This window comes from Oncorhynchus clarkii, chromosome 30 (genome assembly GCF_045791955.1).
Source record: "Oncorhynchus clarkii lewisi isolate Uvic-CL-2024 chromosome 30, UVic_Ocla_1.0, whole genome shotgun sequence".
Classification (NCBI taxonomy): domain Eukaryota; kingdom Metazoa; phylum Chordata; class Actinopteri; order Salmoniformes; family Salmonidae; genus Oncorhynchus; species Oncorhynchus clarkii.
The window spans coordinates 7,570,855-7,589,667 of NC_092176.1; the positions used below are offsets into that span (position 1 = coordinate 7,570,855).

The 18,813-nt window shown below is 41.6% G+C and overlaps 1 protein-coding gene across 1 annotated transcript in view; it reads left to right on the top strand.

The window, feature by feature from the left end:
- The window catches only part of LOC139389430 (unconventional myosin-Ih-like), a 57,212-nt gene that overhangs the window by 31,767 nt on the left and 6,632 nt on the right, over positions 1 to 18,813 (top strand). The window contains exons 23-26 of the mRNA XM_071136183.1: positions 5,646 to 5,730; positions 5,937 to 6,099; positions 6,211 to 6,294; positions 17,942 to 18,035. Coding sequence (XP_070992284.1) covers positions 5,646 to 5,730; positions 5,937 to 6,099; positions 6,211 to 6,294; positions 17,942 to 18,035 — 426 coding nt within the window. The remainder of the gene's footprint in view (positions 1 to 5,645; positions 5,731 to 5,936; positions 6,100 to 6,210; positions 6,295 to 17,941; positions 18,036 to 18,813) is intronic.

Here is an 18,813-nt window from a genome sequence, read left to right on the forward strand (position 1 = left end):
AATCTCAGAAGCACGTGAAGTTAACGGAACCTGCCAGTAACCTTTTAAGAGGTCCAACTTGGTTACATACTTAGCAGCACCAATAGTGTCGATACAGTCGTCCAGTCTGGGTAACGGGAACGAATCTGGCATTGTGACAGAATTTACCTTTCGATAATCCGTACATAACCTGGACGTACCATCAGGTTTAGGAACCAGAATGCAAGGAGAACTCCAAGGGCTTGAACTTGGCTTAGCCAGGTCATTCTCCAACAAATATCTCACCTCATCCCTCATTATCTTCCTCTTGGAAGCGTTGATACGATATGGGTGTTGCTTGATAGGTGTAGCATTTCCAACATTAATGTCATGTTCCAACACATTTGTGCGAGTAGGAACGTCATTAAAGAGACATGGAAAACTGTGTAGTAGCCTCACAATATCATTAGCCTGTCCATCCGTTAAATGAACCAGACCTGACTGGATAGACAGCAGCATTTCTGAGTTGGGCAATCTAACACACTGCTGCTGAGTATTGCGCAACTCCAAGCCATCATCATCAATATGACAGTCCACTATCATCGCAGTAGTAGCAGAGGAGACAGCAATACCTTCCTCTGTTTTTGAACTATCTAACTGTGTGATGGGTCGGGTGTGGTAAGCTTTCAACATGTTAATGTGACACACACGAGATTGGCGTTGTCTATCAGGAGTTTGAAGCACATAGTCAGTTTCACTTATTTTCTTTTCAATTAAATAAGGACCAGAGAAACGAGCTGACAGTGAAGATCCTGGAACAGGTAATAACACCAGTACTTGGTCACCTGGCTGTAGTGGACGAGAAACAGCCTCTTTATCATAGTGTCTTTTCATGCTCCTCTGTGAGGAAGACAGAGCTTCCTTTGCAAGAGCACAAGCTTGGTGTAGGCGCTCACGAAAGCGACTAACATAGTCCAACACATTCTCATCTCTGGTACACAACTCTTGGGACAAGAACTGTTCTTTAAGGACTTTCATTGGTCCTCTTACTGTGTGACCAAACACTAGTTCAGCCGGGCTGAAACCTAGGGACTCCTGCACAGTTTCACGAGCAGCAAACAAAACTAGAGGAACTCCCTCATCCCAATCTTTCTCAGATTCCAAACAATATTTACGTAGCATAGACTTCAGTGTCTGATGCCATCTTTCAAGCGCACCCTGAGACTCTGGGTGATAGGCGCTTGATACACGGTGCGTAATTGATAAGGATTTCAACACCTGCTTGAAGAGCTTGGATAGGAAATTGGTACCTTGATCGCTTTGTACCACCTTCGGTAACCCGAATGTCGTGAAGAATTTTATTAAGGCTTTACTCACTATCGGAGCTGTAATCCTTCTCAGAGGAATTGCCTCGGGGTATCTTGTAGCCATACACATTATCGTTAACAAAAACTGGTTACCCGATTTTGTCTTCGGTAACGGTCCGACACAATCAACCACCACATGCTCAAATGGTTCACCTATTACAGGTATGGGACAAAGAGGAGCGGGAGGAATAACCTGATTTGGTTTTCCTGTTATCTGACAGGTGTGGCATGTCCGACAGAACTGAGCCACATCTTGTTTTAAACCCGGCCAAAAAAAATGTCGAAGGATCCGATCATACGTCTTTGTAATTCCTAAATGACCAGACCACTGGTGATCATGAGCAAGGGATAACACATTCTGTCGAAAGGCTGTAGGAATCACTATTTGGTAAACAGCATTCCAATCTCCACCTGCATCAACATGGGATTTCCATTTACGCATGAGGAGATTACCATCAATGAAGTAAGCCACATTCTTCTTCTTCACCTCTTCTAACGAGACAACACTAGAAAAACATTTAGCAAGCTTGTTGTCAACCTTTTGGTTAGCAATCAGCTGCTCACGAGTGACTGGTAATTGTATTGCATCAGCAATAACTTCAACGTACTTTGATTCTTTCCTGGGCTGTTTGTCAGAGGTGATCAGCTTCTCAGAGGTATCACACAATCCATCCTCTTGATCATCCTCTTTGAACAGAACAGTGTTCGACAAATCTATCACGTCACCCTCTTGTAGTGCCTGAGCACGAGTGACAGCACAAGCGGGGAACACATGTGGATAACTCTGTGCCAACTCATTCGAGAGAGAGTGGTCACTTTTATCCATTACTTCCAATACGGGTACTACCTTTCCTCTGGCAATATCGTTACCCATTATAAAGGTCACACCTTTCACTGGCAACTTAGGACGTACCCCCACTCTGAATATTCCACTGATTAACTCAGAGTGTACTTTCACAAAGTGCAACGGCACTGGGACAAAACCCATTTCAATACCCTGCACTAACACACTGGAACCACAGTATGTATCGTCAGATAAGGGCAACACATCAGACAATATAAACGACTGCGCCGCACCAGTATCTCTAAGGATTTTAACCGGACGCTGAGACGCTTCGTCATTCGTTAGGGACACAAACCCATCGGAAATGAATGGTTCATAACTGCGGTCGGGGACTGAGTCTTTCAAACTACAGTTACTCTGAGGCACCTGTTTTGTTGCAGACCTCACAACCGTACGAATTAGACCAACACCTGTTGGCGGCTTGGCACGAAGAGGCATCCCTTGTTTGCGTTTAAGCAGGAAGCAATCATTAATCATATGTCCCACTTTATGACAATAGAAACAGGAACGCTCATTCTTCTGGCGTGCTTGATATACTACTGCGGGCCGACTAGGGCTAAAGGTAGGAAACTCAGTGGATCTACTCTCAGTTTGAGCCGAAAACACACTCTTGTGCGTCAACACAAACTCGTCTGCCAACACAGACGCTTCTGCCAGGGAGGATACTTTCTGTTCGTTTAGGTAAACTACAATGCGTTCGGGTAAGCAATTTTTAAACTCTTCCAACAAGATTAACTCCCGGAGAGAGTTGAAATCAGTTACCTTACTAGCAGCATGCCATTTATCAAACAGATTTCCCTTGTCTCTAGCAAATTCCACATAAGTCTTACTAGAAGACTTTCTATGAGACCTAAATCTCTGTCGGTATGCCTCAGGCACAAGCTCATAGGCACGAAGAACAGTAGCTTTGACCACTTCATAATTCAAACTGTCCTCCAGAGGTAGCGCTGACAAAACCTCTTGGGCTTTACCAGTTAATTTACACTGAAGTAATAGGCACCATACCTCTTCAGGCCACTTCAATGCTACGGCTATACGCTCAAATACACAAAAATAGGAGTCAACCTCCGACTCTCTGAACAAAGGTACTAAGGCTATCTGCCTACTAATGTCAAACGTGTTTGAGGACACAGCAGGTGAGAACGACTCACTAACAGGAACAGTAGGAACGAAGGCTAGCCTCGCTGTCTCTGCCTCCAGTTCCATCTGGCGCATTTTAAACGTCAATTGCCTCTGTTCTCGTTCTTTTTCTGCCTCCATTTTACCCATCTCCAAATCTAAATGCCGCTGTTCTTTTTCTGCCTCAATTTTACCCATCTCCAAATCTAAATGCCGCTGTTCTTTTTCTGCCTCAATTTTACCCATCTCCAAATCTAAATGCCGCTGTTCTCTTTCTGCCTCAATTTTACACATCATCTGCCGTTGTTCTCTTTCTGCCTCAATTTTACACATCTCCAACTGGAGAGTCTCTCGCCTAATTTGGGCTCTCTCTTCCACCTCTAGTTGTAACTGTGCTAAACGGACATCCCTTCGGGCATCACCGTTTGACAGTGGGGAGAGTGGTTCAAAATGGGACAATGTGGCTGGTGTTTTAGCCTCGCCCTCATTATCAGACACCAATGGGCTTACAGGAGCAGTAACATCCCCTACAGTGGTAGTATGCTCAGGCAGCGGTAACACAAGCACCTGCTCTTCCAACAATACATTTAACACTAGCTGTTTAACCTCCGCCTTAACTACACTCTGCGGAATCGATATTGAGTAATGGTCAGCCAAGGTCATTAAATCAACTCTACGACATTTATCAAAAACCTCCCACGAAGGATTATCCAAAAAGGACTTCAAATCAAAAGTAGCCATCTTACACTACTTCACAAGAGCCAACAAAAATAGCAAACACTAATGCTACTTCAGCTATGACGCTCAACACTGAACTATACCACTACAACAATCTACATGAGCGGCATGGGTGTCAGTAAAGACAAATCCCGGATGAGCCCCCACTTATGTTACGAATCCCTTTTGGCCCGACAGTCTAGGGGGGATGGTAGTGAGACCCGTAACATAACTCATGTAAATTATAACAGTGACAAAGTAAAAGTGAACGAAATAACCACGACAACCGAAATAATACCGTCAAACTCAGGGTTTATTTCTAAACACACGGTAATGGGGGGAGCAGGAAAAAGGGCTGAGCTGGACCCAAGGAAAGAAACAAATATGCAAAAACACCCCTAAGCTAGACTAGCCTATTTCAACAACAGCTAACTAACTAACCAAAAATACAGTGGGTGGTCCGCCCAGTTCTAACTAGTGTGTGTTAACAAAGTTTACCTACGGGTAGTGTATGCCCATGGGCGACTTGTCTTGGTTTCCCCCTTTTCCCACCAGCAAACACCATAAGCAAAAACAATACTCACAGGAGATGAAAGTGATTTGGAGGTGCTCAAACAAAAGAGGTTAATTAATACACAAAGAGAGAGATCTACATACATGGCATTTACAAAGAGATTGTGCTACTGAAATCTATCAAGAACAGCTATCTACCAACATGGCATTACAAAGATTGAGCTCTCCTGAAATCTACAAAGAACAGCTATCTACCAACATGGCATTACAAAGATTGAGCTCCCTTGAACAAACAAATGATGGGGTTTTTAAACCATGGGGAAGGAACTGTGATAGGGTAGGAAACAGGAGGAGGTGTGTCTTCTGATTGATGGGTTGATTGTTGACTGATTGGGGAGTAATGATTTTCACCTGTGAGGGGAGAAGGAGAGAAAAGAAACACACACAGGATACCTGTATCCGTAACAGGTGGGTATTCTATGTTTTGTGTTTCTAGTTTGGTTTTCTGTGTTCGGCCTAGTATGGTTCTCAATCAGAGGCAGGTGTCGTTGTCTCTGAGTATCATACTTAGGTAGCCTGGGTTTCACTGTTTGTTTGTGGGTGATTGTGTCTGTGTTTTACACCACACGGTACTGTTTTCGGTTTCGGTTATTCACGTTACGTTTATTGTTTTGTATGGAGTGTTCAGTTTGTGTTTTAAATAAACAACAGTGGACACTTACCACGCCGCACATTGGTCCTCCTATCCTTCTCGCCTCTCCTCTTCAGACGAAGAGGAGGAAATCCATTACATCTATATTCACAGTCATGTGAAATCCATAGATTAGGGCCTAATGGATTTATTTAAATTGACTGATTTCCTTATACAATCTGTAACTCAGTCAAATCTTTTCAATTGTTGCATGTAGAGTTTATATTTTTGTTCAGTGTATTATGATGTGTGTAACATGATATAGGATAAATGGTACATTTTTTTTGGAGAGCAGGAACATTGTAGACAAGCTGTATATTAATTTAGCTGGCCATGGAAACAGAATGAACTAAAACTAAATATACAGAGACATTCAATGAGTTCACCGTTCTCTCCATTTTTTATTAAGAGACCTGTTGTGTCATGTGATCCTTAGCCACCAAGATTGAGACTTGCTGGCGAGGAGTACAAGCCAGGAAAGCGAAAGGGAGGAGACAATGGGCTGTCAAGGTCATCAAGAAGTAAGATGGAGGACGAGGTTATATCTTCAGGCTCTAGCACTACAATGTTGACCCATCAACCAAAATTACATAACCTCGTTTATACTCTAGACTATGTCATAGTTTAGGTCCATAGTGGATTGAAGCCTATCATTTCCTAGCACAGTCACAGAAGACAGAGGGCAGTGTTACAAATACATGACTAATTTGATAATTTTATATCCGAGGTTTATTAAAGGATACATGGCCAGAGGGGAGGCAAAGACCACCGATAACTCAGAATACCTGGCCTTTGTCAGACAGAACTACCTAAACAGGCTGAAAGACAATCTCCCCAAAATGGTTCTGGATAAAACCAGCTGGCTAACCCCTCCACCGGTATTGACGGAGGTATGTATTGACATTGGAATTAAATTACATTGAATTGAGGATGGCTATTTTGCTTAAAGGGGAAGTTCAGTGAAACTTGGCTGTGGAACTGTGCTTGCTCTACTTGTACAGACCTCAGAGATCCTACGTCAGCTCCACATGCGTCTCATGGTGAGGAAGTATATCAGAGGTATCACTGCACAACAGAAGGCACAGGTAAAACCATAATTACTCCTTCATTTTCCTGTTACTATGTATAATGACAATTTACTTAAGTAGAAGTAAAACTGCTGGTGTGCGACACTGTGGGTTAGCTAAAAAACTAGCTTGCTAGTGAGCGACATCATGTGCTAGCTATCACACAGTGTTTCTCCGGCCTGCGGTGTACCGGACTAGCTGGCTAAACTAGCACACGGTGTCCTTTGCTCTTGCCGTCGTTAACAGAACTACAGGAAAATCAAATCAAAGTTTATTTGTCACGTGCACCGAATACAACAGGTGTAAACCTTACAGTGAAATGCTTACTTACAGGCTCTAACCAATGGTGGCAAAAGAAAGGTGTGTGTGTGTGTGTGTGTGTAGATAAGTAAAGAAATAAAACAACAGCAAGACATTTGAAAAATGAGTAGCAAGGCTACATACACCTGTTAGTCAGGCTTATTGAGGTAGTATGTACATGTAGGTATCGTTAAAGTGACTGTGCATATATGATGAACAGGGAGTAGCAGAAGTGTAAAAAGAGGGGTTGGCGGGTGGTGGGACACAATGCAGATAGCCCGGTTAGCCAATGTGCGGGAGCACTGGTTGGTCGGGCCAATTGAGGTTGAATGTACATGGATGTATGGTTAAAGTGACTATGCATACAGTGCCTTGCGAAAGTATTCGGCCCCCTTGAACTTTGCGACCTTTTGCCACATTTCAGGCTTCAAACATAAAGATATAAAACTGTATTTTTTTGTGAAGAATCAACAACAAGTGGGACACAATCATGAAGTGGAACGACATTTATTGGATATTTCAAACTTTTTAAAAACTTCTTGATCCTACTTGGGACGCAGACGTCTCAAGTAGGCACCTGGAAATGCAAATGCGCTACGCTAAATGCTAAATGTACTCGTTAAAACTCAAACGTTCATTAAAATACACTTGCAGGGTATTGAATTAAAGCTACACTCGTTGTGAATCTAGCCAACAAGTCAGATTTTTAAAATGCTTTTCGGCGAAAGCATGAGAAGCTATTATCTGATAGCATGCAACACCCCAAAATGCCTGAAGGCGACGTAAACAAAATAATTAGCGTAGCCGGCGCTACACAAAAACGCAGAAATAAAATATAAAACATTCATTACCTTTGATGATATTCTTTGTTGGCACTCCTATATGTCCCATAAACATCACAAATTGGTCTTTTTCCCGATTTAAATCCGTCCATGAATGCCCAAAATATCAATTTGTATAGCCTGTCTGCATCAGGAAAAAAGCTCTCTTCCAACACGCAACGTCATGTTTAAAAATTATATAAGTTGCCTATATTCTTTGACAAAACACTTCAACCTACTTTTATAACCCAACTTTAGGTATTTGTAAACGTTAATAAGCGATCAAATTGATTACTGGGCAATCTGTATTCAATAGCAGCTAGTCAAGAAAACAGTGTCCATTTTTCAATCTTCCAAAATCGATTGAGGTAGGCTGGATGGAATGACGGATCTATTGGTAATGTCTCAAAGGATTTATGTCAATGAAAATGACGTTTTTGGCGACATCGTGTGGAAGCTGTAGGAATTGCATCCGTCTCCATATTAAATTTGGTTTCCTTTAAACAATCCATGAAAGGGGCGCATGGATACTTTTTTCAGATTTCAGTGACCAGTTTTTCTTGCCCTTTTCGATGAAACACACGCTCTGTTATAGTCACAGCCGTGATTTAACCAGTTTTAGAAACTTCAGAGTGTTTTCTATCCACACATACTAATCATATGCATATACTATATTCCTGGCATGAGTAGCAGGACGCTGAAATGTTGCGCGATTTTTAACAGAATGTTCGAAAAAGGAGGGGGTAGGATGAAGAGGTTTTAACAAATCAAAAACTGAAAAATTGGGCGTGCAAAATTATTCAGCCCCTTTACTTTCAGTGCAGCAAACTCTCTCCAGAAGTTCAGTGAGGATCTCTGAATGATCCAATGTTGACCTAAATGACTAATGATGATAAATACAATCCACCTGTGTGTAATCAAGTCTCCGTATAAATGCACCTGCACTGTGATAGTCTCAGAGGTCCGTTAAAAGCGCAGAGAGCATCATGAAGAACAAGGAACACACCAGGCAGGTCCGAGATACTGTTGTGAAGAAGTTTAAAGCCGAATTTGGATACAAAAAGATTTCCCAAGCTTTAAACATCCCAAGGAGCACTGTGCAAGCGATAATATTGAAATGGAAGGAGTATCAGACCACTGCAAATCTACCAAGACCTGGCCGTCCCTCTAAACTTTCAGCTCATACAAGGAGAAGACTGATCAGAGATGCAGCCAAGAGGCCCATGATCACTCTGGATGAACTGCAGAGATCTACAGCTGAGGTGGGAGACTCTGTCCATAGGACAACAATCAGTCGTATTTTGCACAAATCTGGCCTTTATGGAAGAGTGGCAAGAAAGCCATTTCTTAAAGATATCCATAAAAAGTGTTGTTTAAAGTTTGCCACAAGCCACCTGGGAGACACACCAAACATGTGGAAGAAGGTGCTCTGGTCAGATGAAACCAAAATTGAACTTTTTGGCAACAATGCAAAACATTATGTTTGGTGTAAAAGCAACACAGCTCATCACTCTGAACACACCATCCCCACTGTCAAACATGGTGGTGGCAGCATCATGGTTTGGGCCTGCTTTTCTTCAGCAGGGACAGGGAAGATGGTTAAAATTGATGGGAAGATGGATGGAGCCAAATACAGGACCATTCTGGAAGAAAAGTCTGAAAAGACCTGAGACTGGGACGGAGATTTGTCTTCCAACAAGACAATGATCCAAAACATAAAGCAAAATCTACAATGGAATGGTTCAAAAATAAACATATCCAGGTGTTAGAATGGCCAAGTCAAAGTCCAGACCTGAATCCAATCGAGAATCTGTGGAAAGAACTGAAAACTGCTGTTCACAAATGCTCTCCATCCAACCTTACTGAGCTCGAGCTGTTTTGCAAGGAGGAATGTGAAAAAATGTCAGTCTCTCGATGTGCAAAACTGATAGAGACATACCCCAAGCGACTTACAGCTGTAATCGCAGCAAAAGGTGGCGCTACAAAGTATTAACTTAAGGGGGCTGAATAATTTTGCACGCCCAATTTTTCAGTTTTTGATTTGTTAAAAAAGTTTGAAATATTCAATAAATGTCGTTCCACTTCATGTTTGTGTCCCACTTGTTGTTGATTCTTCACAAAAAAATACAGTTTTATATCTTTATGTTTGAAGCCTGAAATGTGGCAAAAGGTCGCAAAGTTCAAGGGGGCCGAATACTTTCGCAAGGCACTGTATAAGATAAACAGAGAGTAGCAGCAGCTTAAAAGAGGGGTTGGGGGGGGAACACAATGCAAATAGTCCGGGTAACCATTTACCTGTTCAGGAGTCTTATGGCTTGGGGGTAAAAACTGTTGAGAAGCCTTTTTGTCCTAGACTTGGCACTCCGGTACCGCTTGCCATGCGGTAGTAGAGAGAACAGTCTATGACTGGGGTGGCTGGAGTCTTTGACAATTTTTAGGGCCTTCCTCTGACACTGCCTGGTGTAGAGGTCCTGGATGGCCGAAAGCTTTGCCCCAGTGATGTACTGGGCTGTACGCACTACCCTCTGAAGTGCCTTGCGGTCGGAGGCCGAGCAATTGCCGTACCAGGCAGTGATGCAACCAGTCATGCTCTCGATGTTGCAGCTGTAGAACTTTTTGAGGATCTCAGGACCCATGCCAAATCTGTGCCCGACAGGCTGGGACGAAGGTTACTGTCTACCGGTGTACAGCTAGCTAGCTACAGTTGTCCCCCCGCCCTTTCTTCTGTGGGGTTTATCGGCGGATGCCATCCAACGTTATTGTGCATTAACGCCACCTACTATACTGGAGCGCCCCCCCTGCCTCCCATCTGTCCTAGCATAAACATTTACCAATAGAAGTATAAAGAGGGGTTCCTGCAGATGCAGGAATGCCAACATGCAGGAACGGCCCGAATTGCAGGCCGCAATTGCACCCTTCTCAATCTGGGGAGTGCCAGGGCACACTGGACATACCCAAAAGATTTGATGTCAAATTAGCTCTAAAGGCAACAACAACAACCTCATGGAAATGCAACAAATAACAATTAACCAAATGCGTTGTGCGCCTGTGACTCTAGTGATGAGGAGAGCAGGGAGGGGAGAGAGAGAGCAACCAAGTCGACTTGCACTGGTAGATTAAAGGGTTCTCCACAGTGATTTAACAGTCTTTTTATTTTTATTGATCCTTTATTTAACTAGGCAAGTCAGTTAAGAACAAATTCTTATTTACAATGACGGCCTACCAGAAGGAAAAAGGCCCCTGGTGGGATGGGGGCTGGGATATTATTATATATATTTTTAAATATATAAATATAGGACAAAAACACATCACGATAAGAGAGACAACACAACACTACATAAAGAGAGACCTAAGACAACAACGTAGCAAGGCAGCAACACATGACAACACAGCATGGTAGCAACACAACATGACAACAACATGGTAGCATCATAACAGACAACAGCACAGAGGGCAAGAAGATAGAGACAACAATACATCACACAAAGCAGCCACAACTGTCGGTAAGAGTGTCCATGATTGAGTCTTTGAATGAAGAGATTGAGATAAAAACTGTCCAGTTTGAGTGTTTGTTTCAGCTCGTTCCAGTCGCTAGCTGCAGCAAACTGAAAAGAGGAGCGACCCAGAGATGTGTGTGCTTTGGGGACCTTTAACAGAAAGTGACTGGCAGAACGGGTGTTGTATGTGGAGGATGAGGGCTGCATTAGATATCTCAGATAGGGGGGAGTGAGGCCTAAGAGGGTTTTATAAACAAGCATCAACCAGTGTGTCTTGTGACGGGTATACAGAGATGACCATTTTACAGAGGAGAATAGAGTGCAGTGATGTGTCCTATAAGGAGCATTGGTAGCAAATCTGATGGTAGAATGATAAAGAACATCTAGCCGCCCGAGAGCACCCTGACCTGTCGATCTATAAATTGTCTCCGTAATTTAGCATGGGTAGGATGGTCATCTGAATCAATGTTAGTTTGGCAGCTGGGTTGACAGAGGAGCGAATGCAATAGAGGAAATCAAGTCTAGATTTAACATTAGCCTGCAGCTCTGATATGTGCTGAGAGAAGGACAGTGTACCATCTAGCCATACTCCCGAGTGCTTCTATGAGGTGACTACCTCAAGCTCTAAACCCTGTGAAGGTTATAATCACACCTGTGGGGAGAGGGGCATTCTTCTTACCAAACCACATGACAGTTGTTTTGGAGGTGTTCAGAACAACCTTAAGGGTAGAGAAAGCTTGTTGGACACTAAGAAAGCTTTGTTGTAAGACCGTTTAACACAAAATCCGGAGAGAGGACAGCTGTGTATAAGACTGTAACATCTGCATATAAATGGATGAGAGAGCTTCCTACTGCCTGAGCTATGTTGTTGATGTAAATTGAGAAGAGCGTGGGGCCTAGGATCGAGCCTTGGGGTACACCCTTGGTGATAGGCAGTGGCTGAGACAGCAGATGTTCTAACTTTATACACTGCACTCTTTGAGGCAGTTAGCAAACCAGGCCAAAGACCCCCTCAGAGATACCAATACTCCGTAGCCGTCCCACAAGAATGGAATGGTCTACCATATCAAAAGCTTTGGCCAAGTCAATAAAAATAGCAGCACAACATTGATTAGAATCAAGGACAATGGCGACATCATTGAGGACCTTTAAGGTTCCAGTGACACATCCATAACCTGAGCGGAAACCAGAGTGCATACTAGAGAGAATACTATAGACATCAAGAAAGCCAGTCAGTTGATTTTTGCTAAGTTTTTCCAACACTTTTGATAGACAAGGCAAAATATAAATAGGCCTATAATGCAATTGCCAAATGAAATTCTTGAGGTGGAGTAACTCTGCAAGATCAAGGTCGAATTATGGGCTGAACCTGTTTTTAGTTCTCATTTTCTTTATGGGGGTGTGTTTGATAACAATAACACTGAAAATATCAAAAAAGAAAGTCCAAGTGTCTTCAACAGAGGGGATGAAGCTGATTCTATATCATTTTAGAGGCCAGTTCATGAAGGAAGGCTTGCTCATTAATGTTTTTTAGCAAGCATCTATGACAAATCAGGACATGTCATTTCACTGAGCAGCCATTACAAACAAAGGCTGTAAAACAGTGATCACTAAGGTCATTACTGAAAACACCAGACTGATAACTGTCAGGATTATTTGTGAGGGTAACATTGAGGAGAGTAGCCTTTTCTGGATGTTTGGAGTCATACCTTGTGGGATTGGTAATAATCTGAGAAAGATTTAGGGAGTCCCATTGCTTTAGGACTTGGTCAGGTGGATTTAAGTATGTCCCAGTTCAGGTCACCTAACATGACAAATTCAGACTTAGTGTAAGGGGCCAGGAGAGAGTTTAGGGTAGGTAGGGTACAGGCCGGTGCTGATGGAGGACGATAGCACCCAGCAATAGTCAACAAAGAGCTATTTGAAAGTTTAATGCTTAGAATCAAATTGTTTGGGGAAGGACTTGTTGGAGACAACCGAGGACTGAAGGTGATCCTTGGTAAAGAGTACCACCTCCCCAACCTTTGGAAGATCTGTCTTGCCGAAAAAGGTTATAACCAGAAAGGTTAACATCAGTGTTCAAAACACTTTTCCTTAACTACGTCTCAGTAATGACCAACACATCTGGATTGGATCTGTGAACCCACACTTTCAATTGATCCATTTTAGGTAATAAGCTTCTAGTGTTAACGTGCAGAAAACCCAGGCTTTTACGAGAGCAGAATCAGTGAAGCATATATCAGAGCACAAGTCAGAATTGGGTCTTGCAACAGTAGATGGGCCAGGGTGTACATGCACATTTCCAGATATCATCAGCAGTAATACAATCAAGTCACGGCAGAAGACAGGGAGACCTATGCAGCGCTGATTTATCTGAATGTGCATTAGATGGCAACAAGATCATATTGTACAGCAATTTCATCAGGTAACATGAATACAAAGCTGGCGAGAGGTGGTTAGAATAGGAGCTATGGAGTGTTCCAACGATTCTGCTGCACAAAAGTATGTAGAACTTCAGGACTACACAAGCAAAGCTCCGTTGGATCCGTTGACTGTGTGGAGCCCTTAATTTATGGTTAGATATGTATAATCTCATCTGAGGAGATAGTACCAGTCTTGACCACAACAAACCAAAATAAGCTAGTTACACTAGCTAGCCAGCTAGCTAACGTTAGCTAGGCTAATTGAGACTAGCTACATAACTTTAACTGTGTGCTTTCTCCACTCCATTCAGATTATTAAGTAGCAGCCCATTGTTGGCTCTTGGTGTGGTAGCCATTCCTTCTCTTTTAACTTTTAGTTCTGTTATTATATTTCCATCTTCCATTGATTAGCCTAGATATCTAATAAATTGCCACATGGAGGCTCTAGCTCTATAGACAGGTTAGCTGACAACGTCACAAAAACAATGCTTCAATGGGGCAGAAATCCTGTGTTGTTGTGATTCTTGGTGGCCAGATAGCTAGCAACAATGACAAGAAGCTGCCATGTGGGGAATGGTAGGTGGATAGTTTCAGTTAGTTTTATCTTGTTATTGATACCATGTCTTGTTTTGAGGTGTTTCGACACATCTACACTAATATTATTAAAATTAGCTAGGTAGCTAACCTAGCTAAAACTATGTAATAACACATATGGAATGATGTAGTAACCAAAAAAGTGTTAAACAAATCAAAATATATTTGAGATTCTTCAAAGTAGCCACTCTTTGCCTTGATGACAGCGTTGCACACTATTTGTTTGCCTGTTTTGCATGTTATTTTGGCATTAATACGTGTCATATCAGTTTACAAACAATGTAAAATAATATATATCATTCAGTTAATAAAGCTGCTTACACACACATTCTCTTTTTTGTTTTCTTGAGTAAGGCAGCTCTGAAATGCAGGTGTTTCAGCCTAGCTCAGTGCTTTCTGTGGTGGTTGGGCGAGCCAGCAGAAAATAGGAGCATTACGCCGTGATTGGCTCAGTGTTCTGTCACTCATGGGGACAGTAGGTCATCAACAAGTTTTTAAGTGCTTAGTAAGGGTAGCCATCCAAAATTTCAGCCCTTTGGGTCCTGCAATAGAGTTATATTACAAGTGCCCTTCCAAGAAGGCTCAAGGTCATTGGCCACAGATAAAATGACGCCAAATCACGTTATATTTACAGTAGCTTTGATTGGACTGAACATGTCAACATATTACTTTCAAAGTCTTAGCTAGCAGTCATCATCATGAATCAACAATCCACTGGCAAATCCTTTTTAATCCTTATCATATGAAGATAAATAATGAAGAGAAATTATAGATAAAACGTATCGGTGCTCATCGGCCATTGGACATAAAGATTACACAAGAAGTTGGAAATCGCAAATTCAACAATGAGTCATTTGGAAGGAAAGAGTACAAGACTACAAGCATTGCAATGCAACCACTAACGTTAGCCTGCTATTCAATGGAGTGGCTCTGTGTTTTTCCCCCCGAGTTCCCACTATAAATCCAGAGAATGCCAGACTTTGATGACAAAGTTTGATGACAAAATTAGCCCACAAAGGACCGTCACGCCACCTTCACAAGATGAGTCCAAAAATGTATTGTGTGCTGCTGCATAAATTATGTAATATGCCAGGGAGAAATGTATACTGTAGCTAAGAAAGTAATACTAAGTGTATGTTGTGTAGTGAGCTGTTAGTAGCCCATGTGCCTCACCAAAATATTTTGGTCTATTTTCACAAATGTGGTATTGTAAACACATAGTTCGTGGCTGTTGTGTGCTTCTTTGCCAATTTTTTTTGGACAGTTTTGACAGTGCTACTGATAGTAGTGGTGGCGCTTGGAAATTCAGTACACACAACATTCTATAATAGAATTGTGTTATTTGACGTGTCAAATTAAAGGCTTATTTACGTGTCAAATAGTGTTATATAACGTGCATCTTTTTTGACACGCAAAGACCCAAACGGTGTTCAATGTGCCTTACCCTAATAATTTGGTCTATTTTCACCGTTCTGTTCTAACTTGGTTGTGCACATGTATCCTATAACCTGTTTCAGAGAAATGCAATCATCGAATATTGTAAGAGCTTTCATTGTCTGTTTATATGTCCCCTTTATTTATCCTACGGTTCTGACTTGTACAGGGAGTACACTGTAAAAACGGCCCATGTTCTGAATTCTGTCGCTGTACATTTCAAAAGTGCTGAACAAATAGTTATATTGACTAGATAGGTGGTCTTTCGCTCATTAATGTCTTAATCGAAAATACGGATTGCCTCTTATCCGCTTGTCATCCAGAAACCACATTTGTTTATGCAAGTCAGCCATATCAGCAGTTTTTTTTAAAGGCAGTAAATGAGGCTGAATGAACTGTTTCACTGCCAGACAAGGCGTGAGGTGTTGGGACTGCTGTTGGGACTGCTTTTATGTAGGCCCTAACAGTTTGTGGGCACCGTTTGTCACTGTTATATTGCAATAAGTGTTGTTTAGTGTTGTGTAGTGGCTTTGCTGGAATGCATCCAACTTTTTGTTTTTTGCCCCACCAACATTTACATGCTAAAATCACTGCTTATTATTCTCAGATACTGAGACTGTAATGAGTCTGTCAGATGTTCTCAGACCTAAAAAGTTGCCTAATGAGATGAGCCTATGTCTAGCTGTAGCTATTGTGTTGACACACACAGTCATATGCAAGATGCATTAATGTATTGTTCTCTCTCACTTCACATGCAGACACACAGTCAATGAAATGAGATTGATGTGTAGACAATACATTATTTGTGAGAAACACTGATGTTGAATGAATACATCAATCATTAAGGTTAATGTAATGAATGATAGGCCTACTTCAACTCTCATTAATGTGTAATGAACAGCTGCACATTTTATGTGATTGAATTATGTGATACTTGGCTATTTTATGCTTTCATACATCATCTGAGTGATCTAACCAAATATAGTTAACGAATAACGAATAATGAATAAAATAATAATGAAACTTGACCCATTCTATTTTATACTTACTGAGTCTGGCTTTTAGATTAACATTATCCTAATTTGCACATGACTAAGTACATCAGATTATCAGGTTAGCCTCGCTAATGTTGTTCCCTAGCCCACCATACATAGTGACAATGACGTGCTAGCCACAAGAACGGCTAATATTTTCGGGTGCTGGTTAGCCATGCAGCTAGCTAGCTAACTTACTGTAGTTGTAAGGATGTCCTCTCTTGTACTTGAAGGAGAACTGGTCACTGAAATGCAACCATTGATTCTCCTCCTTGTGTTTTCCAGAAGACACAGACACTGGGTATGTGTCTGGATTGTCTCCTGACTCTCCTCAGTCTCCTCCGTCTCCATTGTTTTTCACACACACCGCTTTGATTAAAAAAAACTTTTACTCTCTTTCACGACAAGTCAGACTAACAAAGTTATTTTTGCGTTTTTGAAAATCTGCCTACCATCATCGTTCAGTCTGCGTGCACGGCTTAATTGGATTGGCCTGTTTGGTGAGCAATGCGCAACATTTTATTTGAGGGGCCCCAGCCCATGTAACATCATGATAAACTATGAATAGCCTACAAAATTGTAGTCTGTAATTTATGGCTTTAAAAAGGTAGTGAAATACAATAATTAATTCAAAACATAATTAAGTCAAAATGTAATTACTGACTTAGAAAAATACTCAAAGTACTCGGGAAAGCTACTCAATTACAGTAGCAAGAGTATTTGTAATTAGTTACTTCCACCCCTGTTTAGGACTTTTAAAACACAAAGTGTGTTTGAGCTACAGACTTCTGGGTTGTACCATTGGAGTCCTCTATTTTTTCTGCATCCATACCAATCATTCGTTTGTGTGATTAACGGGGGCTGAGCTAGAGCAGTGTTTGAGAGACAAGAGCAGATCCCGAAGAGGCTCCGGGCTGGGTCTTTTTTACTAAAACATCCGAATGGTTAAGCTACTAAAAACGATTAAAAGCTATCTATGAAAAGATGAGACTCTCATGTACACGCTCTAGCTACACAAGAGTTTTTAGAAGGTAAGGGGTTCTTCTACATAGAAGATCGTAGGAAATCCCAGAACATAGTGTCTATAATACAGTAATAAGCTCACACTTTCACTCCAAATTCCTGACAGTTGTCAATGACGAGTTGGATATTTATTTCCCACTGAGCAAATCATTTCTGTACTTACAGCTTCATATAAATTCATTCATTTTTGTTTTGGCGGACCGTATTTTCTTTAAATTGACATTTGTGAATCAAACTCATGAAATCAACTGTTTATGTGAAATTGTTGTTAAATCTAAGGGCTGAACATGCAGATAAATGAAAGTCAGATAAATAAAAACTAGATTTTTGCTATCCATTACGTCATGGATATAGTAGGCAACAGACTTTTGTTGCAGTACTGTACATGTTTTATTTTATTTACTGTGTTGTAGGCATAGGGGCCTAAAAGGTTAGGATTTTAAACCTTGTATGACCTGTATAGCCTATGCAGATGTTTGTGATCACATGAATGTGTAATTCCATCTTTGTGATGTTTATTAATTGCGTTTCCCTCCCAGCTTCAACTCAAGGGGATCACCAGTGTCATCTTCAAGGGCAAGAAGGACAGCTACCCACAGAGTGTCTCCCAACCCTATGTGGACACCAGAATCAGTCAGTATATAGTAGCACAGCGGTTCCCAAACTAGGGATCGCAACCCCATGTGGGGTCGCAGGAGGGGACCTGGTACTGTATATATATATATATATATATATATATACAGTACCAGTCAAAAGTTTGGACACACCTACTTATTCAAGGGTTTTTCATAATTTTTGACTATTTTCTACATTGTAGAATAATAGTGACGACATCAGAACTATGAAATAACACGTATGGAATCATGTAGTAACTGTCACTTTGGCATGAAGAGATTCGGGAGACAGGCGCAGGAATGCGTAATAGTTTTTTTTATTATGCCCAAATTACGGCGTGCTGTGTTAAGGCACAAGGACAAAGACCAAACAAACACGTAACAAAAACACAGGGTTGAAACTCAAACAAAAGAGCGTGGAGTACCTCTAATAAATAACACACGCACACAATGATTATCGCACGGGACGAGACCCGTAATCATCTGCACAATCCACAAGGGCACGAAAGCCCATAACACACAGCACAGGTACTCACACGCACCAACAGACGTAGTAACAATAATCGACAGCACCATGGTGAACAAAGGGGACATTATACAAATACAATCAGTGGGAATAGCGGCTAGGTGTGCGCTATGAAAGTTCCAGAGGGATCCATGACAGTAACCAAAAAAGTGTTAAACAAATCAAAACATATTTTAGATTCTTCAAAGTAGACACCTTTTGCCTTGATGACAGCTTGAAGGAGTTCCCACATATGCTGAGCGCTTGTTTGCTGCTTTTCCTTCACTCTGCG